Here is a 7,553-nt window from a genome sequence, read left to right on the forward strand (position 1 = left end):
ATTAAGTTATTGTTAATTGTTATTGTTATTGGTTTATTGTATGTGGTTATTGTTCGGGACGAACAATACTAAGGAGGGGGCAGTGTTGCGTCATCGAGGTCACGTGACTGGTGTGGCGCCCTCTAGTTTCTAGAACTATCCTGTACTTTGGCGAATGCTCTAGTATTTACTAGATATAGGGTAGTCGAGTATATAAAAGAGGGTAATGTAATGTGTGGATAGACAGTGAGTAATTGAACTGCAGTCAGAGAGCACGAGAGATGTTACAGCGTTTGTTTAGCGCGATTGTTGAAGTTGAGTGTATCGGTAAAGTTAATTAACAAACGGAGACGTAACAATACATTAGTTAATTTCTTAATTTAAAAATAAATATTTAAAAAACCAGCTAAACATCAGTTTTTGTGTGTCACGTGGTATATTGAATGCAGCACTGGTTCAAATTTTTTTGTGTGTGTGTGTGTCAAAATACAAAGTCTATAGTTTCATATGAATTAGGAACTCAAACTACCGATATTGACAAGCTAAAACATAGAATAAGAATCTCTTATCTTTTCTATTTGCTAAGATATCACACGCTCATGTACTGAATCAACCAGAGTGGCTCCCACCCACCTCTTTCCAATTTTGGAAACGGTCCCTTAAATACACTATTTCTATATATGACATGTGAATAACCAATCAAAAGCTCAGAATGTCCCTCTTGTGGTTTTCTCAGCTATTTTGACATGTTATTGTGTTAATCTCATTCTTTTCACACAAGATTTCAAAGGGACAAGGTAAGTTTTTAGTGAGCTCGAAATTTCATATTTTGTTAGATCTAAGTACAGCGTAGTAACCACGCTTGATAAATTATAGTGCAGTTGTATAGTATGGATATAGTCATTTATTTTTTTGGGGGGTTATTTAAAATGTATATATAAAACCTAAAAAAAAATTCCTTTTCACATCCTCCACGTGGGAAATTTCATGAGGCTTAGCAACCTATGACAAGCAGTAAACGAGTACAAAGGTCGTAGCTAGAAGACATAATTTTTGTTTAATTCTTTATTTACTGTTCTGTATTTCAAGAAAAATAAAATTAAGAACTTATTTGTAAATAGTATTAATGTATATACATATATAATTTATAAAAATTGAAATGTGACTGTATTTTACAAAATACTAGTCTACTAAAACACAACCAAGACAAGTCATTTTGTAAAGACTAAAGGTCAGTTTTATATTATTAGACATGGTAACATGAGTGCACATGAGCTGCATTGTTGTAACTTCTGTATTGTTAGCCAGGCATGGCTGGAAGGTCAATAAAATGAAAATTATAAAGATATATATAAATGTATTATGTTATGAGATTTAAGCTATTTGTCTTTTCATGTTATAATCTGGAGTCATTCTAGAAGGAAAAAAAGCATAATTTAAATGTATTTCAAAATGTTTTATGTTGGTTATGAGGCCAGTTCAATTTACAGATCCCATAGAGTTAGAGTAGAGAAAATAACCAAAAATATGAAGATTTAATGAAAACGAACATTTTACACAAATTAGATTACACAAGTAATATTTGAGATTTTTGGGACGAACAATAGTTTTTTAGTTATAACATGAAAAACTCTTCGCACTTGGACTGGTAACGAAATAGACTTGGTATTTCCACAAACAAATGTATAATAAAAATATGTCATTAAAAAATCTGATTTTTTTATGTACAAAAGACTTATAATCTTTACTAAAAGTCTACCAAATTTTGTGAAGATACACTTAGTGCATTAGAAGTTATAGTATAGATACTTAATGTGTGCAAATGTGTATATGAACTTGAGTATATTATACTGTTCCCATGGCGAAAAGGTTAATTGAAGCATTAATTTAGTATATTCATCTAATTGATTATTCTCATGATATGGCTAAAAAGAACTTGCAACACTATAAATTGGGTTTCAATGCTTGCAGTGGACAGAGCACAGATAGCCCACTGTGTTGCTTTCTGTTTTACAACAAATAAACATAATATTTCAATTACTTATATAGTTGAAACCATTGAAAGTAGTAATAATCAGAAACTAATTTTGATTATTTGCACAAGTTGTGACACTAATCAATGAACAAACTTGAAGTAATCAAAAATAATAATGAAAAATCATGATAGATGGTGTAATAGGAAACACTAATCTTGATCAGTTAATTCTTTTCATGACATTAATTGATTTAATCATAATTATTGTTTTCTGGACATTTGAAATAATAGGAAACAATAGTTAATTATTTTTGAGATATGAATCCATTTAATTGCAATTTTGATTAATCAGTTATTTTATGTGACACTAATTGACTTAATTACCCTGCTCTATCACTTATTTTATTATAAAAGTACTTTATTTGCAAGTTTTACTGGCTATAAATGTGTGTCTTTCTTAGAATCATTTTGTGAATACATGTTCATTCAATGACAGAAAATTAAGATGCAACTACAAAAATAAAATACCTGAGAAATTCTTAGAAATGGTAGAATACTTTATCAAGTGTATTTTCAACATGATCTTAGCCAATTATATTGTTCCTTTTTTATGAGTAATTTCCACTCTTCGTTTTCAAAGAGCCATGTAATTCTTGTCTTGTGTCTATTTAGCAAGGAGAAGGTGCCCCGATGTCCAGAAAAGGCTGTTGTGCTAATCATATACATGACATAACCAACTTCTTCAAGGTTTGTAATCTTATCAGTCAAACACTACTAGTTCTTTTTTTTTCTTTTTTTATTCACATTTTGAAGTAAATAGAACTGAAATGATTCATAAGAAATGTTTTTCAGTATACAAAAATATAATAGTACTGTTCTGAATTTTATGTTGCAATGTGTATTCAATTATACTTATTTAAAATTCAGAATATAGACTTCTATCCTTTGAATCAATACATCTTTGTTTAAAACAAGTATAAATTATTATCACTGGCAGGAAATATCTCGCACATTCACCTAATTTAGTTCTTTGTTGATGTGAATAGATGAAAAACATGAGACACGAGAAAACAATTTAGTGTTTTCTTTGTTACTTTGTTTACTGTTTTATTTGCCAGAATTTTATTTTACCTAATAAATATTGTATTACTAAAGCCAAGAGCTGTGCCTGTGTGTTTGAGACTCTCTCAGAAAAAGCACACAATTTCCTAGATCTTTCCTTATAAAAATTATTGTATTTAGAAAGGCTGGTGTTAATAAAGAAGGGGGATTTACAATTTCAGGGTGCCCACCTTACAATTAATGCTCGAACTGAAGAAGATGTTGATCCCCCTGTGATTTTAGAAAGACTCTCAAAATCGACAGCTTCTAAGTTCAACTTCAAGGAAAGATCAGATCCTGTTGAAAATACATCTCCAGTTGTAAGTAGTAGTAGTAAGAGAACTAACATGGGTGCTTTAACTTAAACATTGCATGCTTGATTAAGTCCTATTTGTATGTATAATTTATGTGTTGAATATATGCATAAATTATGTGTGTGAAACGGAAACAATCGAGAAATACTGTTTCTGACCTATTTACTCAGTGATAATTAAAATGCTATAAAGACCTATCTAAGTAATATGAGAATTGATTTAGTCCTTTGTTTTAACATTTTTGTTTTTGCTGGAAATTTTTTTTAGGAATAGTGATATCCGCTTGTTTGTTAATTTCCCGTAGAAATTCTTTCCGAGAAACTTCAGCGATACAAGTCCTTTCTTAATTAAAACTAGTTTATTCTTTCTCGTTACAAACTTTGTAATACACTTAATTTCCACAGTCACTTTAAACTTAACTACTTTTATAAACACGCTATAATTCACAGCGATTCACACACTTTACTTATGGTGCCTACTGCTCGCTTGACTCAATTATCTCCATTATTTCTCTTCAATCTATCTCTGGCTTATATACTAAAAAAGTGGGCATCTAGCAAACACTGGGACATTTGTGAGGTTGCCCGCTAAGTCACGATCTTTCTAGAAACTCCAGCACGCATGCTCCCAGTGTCACGTGACTTCCGCTATCGTAACAGTGATGCCCTCTTCTTTTCATTACAGGATTGGTTCTATTGTAAAATTATACTTTTTAACACTTTTGCTTTAATGTAATTTTATTTAAGAATTAGTGAAATGCTTTCTGTCATTTTGATCACATGGTGAGGCCTTATAAAATGTTTATGCAATTCTGAACAGTTGTTCTTGACAAAGACAATGGTATCTAGAAACAAAAAGTCTAATCAAAACATAAAAAGTTGAGCAACTTTGAGAGAAATATGGTTGTCCATATGCAAAGGGTATGTTAGTCAAATTATCTTTGATTTAAAGAATTTGATATTGTTCCTTCAAATTATATTACAAGCTAATCATATCTTATCTATTTAACAAAAAAAAAGTTTCAGTTTTTGGAAGGTGTCAGTTTTGGATAGACTTGGAGCAACCAAAGATTATTTGGTTTCAAACAAGAAATATCTGCATTTGTACTATTAAGTTAAAATTATGCTTCTAGACCTGTAAGTCAAACACCAGTAATAGCACACAGAACACTACAATTAGGAAAAATGTGACAGGAGATTCCAGAATATATCTCATGATGGGCAAACTTCATGTTCAAGGGACTGACTTCTTCCAATTAATTTGTGGTCTTAAAGGTTCACAGGAATCATGCAGATATCAAACCTGATCCAATTATTTCAAATCTGGCCAATATATATATATATATATATATATATATGGATAACTCATCAAATCTATATAAATAAAAAATATTGTGGAATTTACAACAAACATTAAACTGAACTTTATTACTTAATAGACTGTTCATCTTGGCTCAATTCGACTTATCAAAGAACATTCTTGACACGTTTGACCTCCATATACAGCATAGTATTCATAAATATTTATATCATTGTGTATATTTATTAGAATAATGTTCTCCCTTGTCAGAGCATGGAATGACGACCAAATGGCAGACTCAGGAGCCTGAGCAAAGATAACCATCCATTTTGGTCTGAAATGGGAATATTAATCAACAGCTGTATACCACAAATGAAAGAAAGCTGTGTCTGTTAGATTTCTAGATACTTTATTAGTTTTATACTCCTAACTCACATATTGCAACTGATATCACTGAACCAATGTAACCACATTTATCAGTGCACATTTGTTTACATAAGTTAGGAAGCATTATTTCCCTAATTGTCTGGGGGATAATAAAAGGGTTAATAAGTAAATGTGATGCTATGTTAAAAATAAACAAGTGAAAAGACAACAGCAGTTGTGGTTAAAATACATAGAAATGACAAGATTCTGTATGTGAAATCTTTAATTTCAACTCCTCACATGAAAATGCTATTTCCCTCACGTTTGCCTATGAGATTTGCATACCACTAGCCTTGAGCTAACTTCCACAAAAATTCATGTGTTTAATGTGACCTGCACTTGTACATGATGATGTCATCATACAACAATAGCCAATAGGAGGGCAACACAACCTCCATGTGATAAGTTCATTGATTTCCTTGGCACTGCTTTGAACAGACATGTTCAAACTTCCTGTCTGAATTCACTTTGATGAAATTTGCATATGTTAACAAAACTTTGATTTTTGGTTTCTCTACCTTTTGTTTCAAAAGCTTTATCTTTTTTATCATGAATTTTCCTGTGTGAGTAACGATATTACACACACAAGCTTTATTAATTCTATAGCTTCTGGAGGCTCATTAACTGTTGGGGATTTTGCAGCCTATGTTCAACATGTTGTTGGTTACCAACCTCCTACTCTCATCCTGTCACCCAACGTTGTTTCTTCTCAGTTTCGAATGGTCTTTTGAACTATGAATTTACCCTGATCTGCCTTGGGTACTGGGTAGTGCTCTACCAATCGAGGAATGACCTTAATCTTCCAATCTCTTTCTCGATTTCATTCTCAGGCATGTTCCTTTCCTTATCTTTTGCTTATGTCCTTTGGTATTGCCCAGTCTTCACTCCATGAACTCAGTTATTGGGGTTTACCTTGTCTTTCCTTGTTGCTTGTTATTGAGATTTATGCTGTCTCCTTTTTCTAATAGCTCCTTTCTCACACTCAAATGCCTTTACAGGAACTACTCAGTTGGAGTGGCTTGTCCTTTTTAATGCCTACTCAATATCTGGTTCTTCTGGCTGTTTTCTTCATATCTTATTTCAACTGAGCTCAGTTTTCTCCTCTTCACCTGCAAGCTATGGAATATCTGGTCACCATGATTTGCACTTTTCATTTTCATCCTGTGCAAGGTGTTCTTTTGTTTTTGAGGACTTTGGGTTCCTTGGAACCACCCCTCATTCCTTTGGTCACTCACACATGCACCTCCTCCAGTGTATCTTGTGGATCCAAGGGCTTCTTTCCATTGTCCTCGATTTTGAACATCCCCTTTCCTCTACTCCAGGAACTGTCATGGTGGCTGGATCATTCCAGTACTACTTCTGGCTTTCCCTTACTACTCACACTAGATCTCTATCCCTTTACCGATTCTTCCCTTTCAGGTTGGGACACTTCTTTGAACAATGCCATGACTTCTGGCATTAGGATATAGAATGTGTTCATGCCACATCAACGTGCTTGAACTTCTCATATTCCCATTTCCTGCCCCTTCTTGTGGATCACTTGGTCATGATCCAATGATCCACTATGACAATTCCACAGTTGTTTCTTACATTGACCATCAAGGAGGCTCCCACTCTAGGACCCTTTGCTTTTGGGCATTGGACCTACTCTTATGGGCCCATTCACATCAGATTTGGCTTGTTGCCGTTCATATGCTTCAATTCGACTCTACATTTCAACTTTTATTTTTAATTTGATTTCTTAGCTCATACTGTCTTGATCAGCTGAGGAAACTAATGAAAAGGCATTATTGTGTCAGTGCTAAAGCTGGGTGATTAACTTAATTAACAGATATAATCGAGTGCATATGACCATTGATTACTTTGATTAGTGTCACAAAATAATCAATTAATGTCATGAAAATAATCAACTAATCACAATTAGAGTTACCAATTATTACTATTTTGAATTATTCCAACTTTCCAAATCTTATGAGAAAATAATTAATGAGCCCAGTGAAAAATCAATTAGCAAATTCCTCTAATCACCCAGCTCTAATTAATGTTTTAATTTTTTATGAATAGAGTGCTTTATCTTCTCTTCGAGCATTTTTATGTAGGTGTTGTTAACATAAGTTTTATATTAGAGTGAAACTCAAGGAGCTGGACATCTCAAACCAAGAACTTATCTGACTTGTTATTTTAGGGTACCAATTATAAAAGAATACAACCAGAGAGGGAGATCAACCCTACAGAACGAGAGAAGTTCTGGTTGAAAGAGCAGGTAAGTTAATTTAAAAATACAATTTAATATAAAAAGCTGTTGTTTTGTTTTTGTGTTTAAAAAAATCATGCTCCATAATGTCAAGGAAAAGTAGTATTTTCCCTGGCTTGTACATATCTTTAGTTGTGTAGGGGAGTTAACTTGGCCTTTATGACTAAAGATTGTTTATATATATATATATATATATATATATATA

The 7,553-nt window shown here is 32.6% G+C and overlaps 1 protein-coding gene across 2 annotated transcripts in view; it reads left to right on the forward strand.

Moving 5' to 3' along the window:
* LOC106466863 (drebrin-like protein B) overlaps positions 1-7,553 on the forward strand; it is a 46,411-nt gene that overhangs the window by 25,217 nt on the left and 13,641 nt on the right. The window contains exons 1-4 of one of the 2 annotated variants that reach the window (XM_022394937.1): positions 753-776; positions 2,627-2,701; positions 3,238-3,375; positions 7,280-7,357. In XM_022394937.1, the coding sequence (XP_022250645.1) occupies positions 2,645-2,701; positions 3,238-3,375; positions 7,280-7,357 (273 nt within the window). In that variant the 5' untranslated portion in view covers positions 753-776; positions 2,627-2,644. Of the gene's footprint in view, positions 1-752; positions 777-2,626; positions 2,702-3,237; positions 3,376-7,279; positions 7,358-7,553 lie in introns of those variants that run through there. The other variant, XM_013927165.2, reaches the window with a different exon arrangement.

This window comes from Limulus polyphemus, unplaced genomic scaffold, assembly GCF_000517525.1.
Source record: "Limulus polyphemus unplaced genomic scaffold, Limulus_polyphemus-2.1.2 Scaffold2403, whole genome shotgun sequence".
Classification (NCBI taxonomy): Eukaryota; Metazoa; Arthropoda; class Merostomata; order Xiphosura; family Limulidae; genus Limulus; species Limulus polyphemus.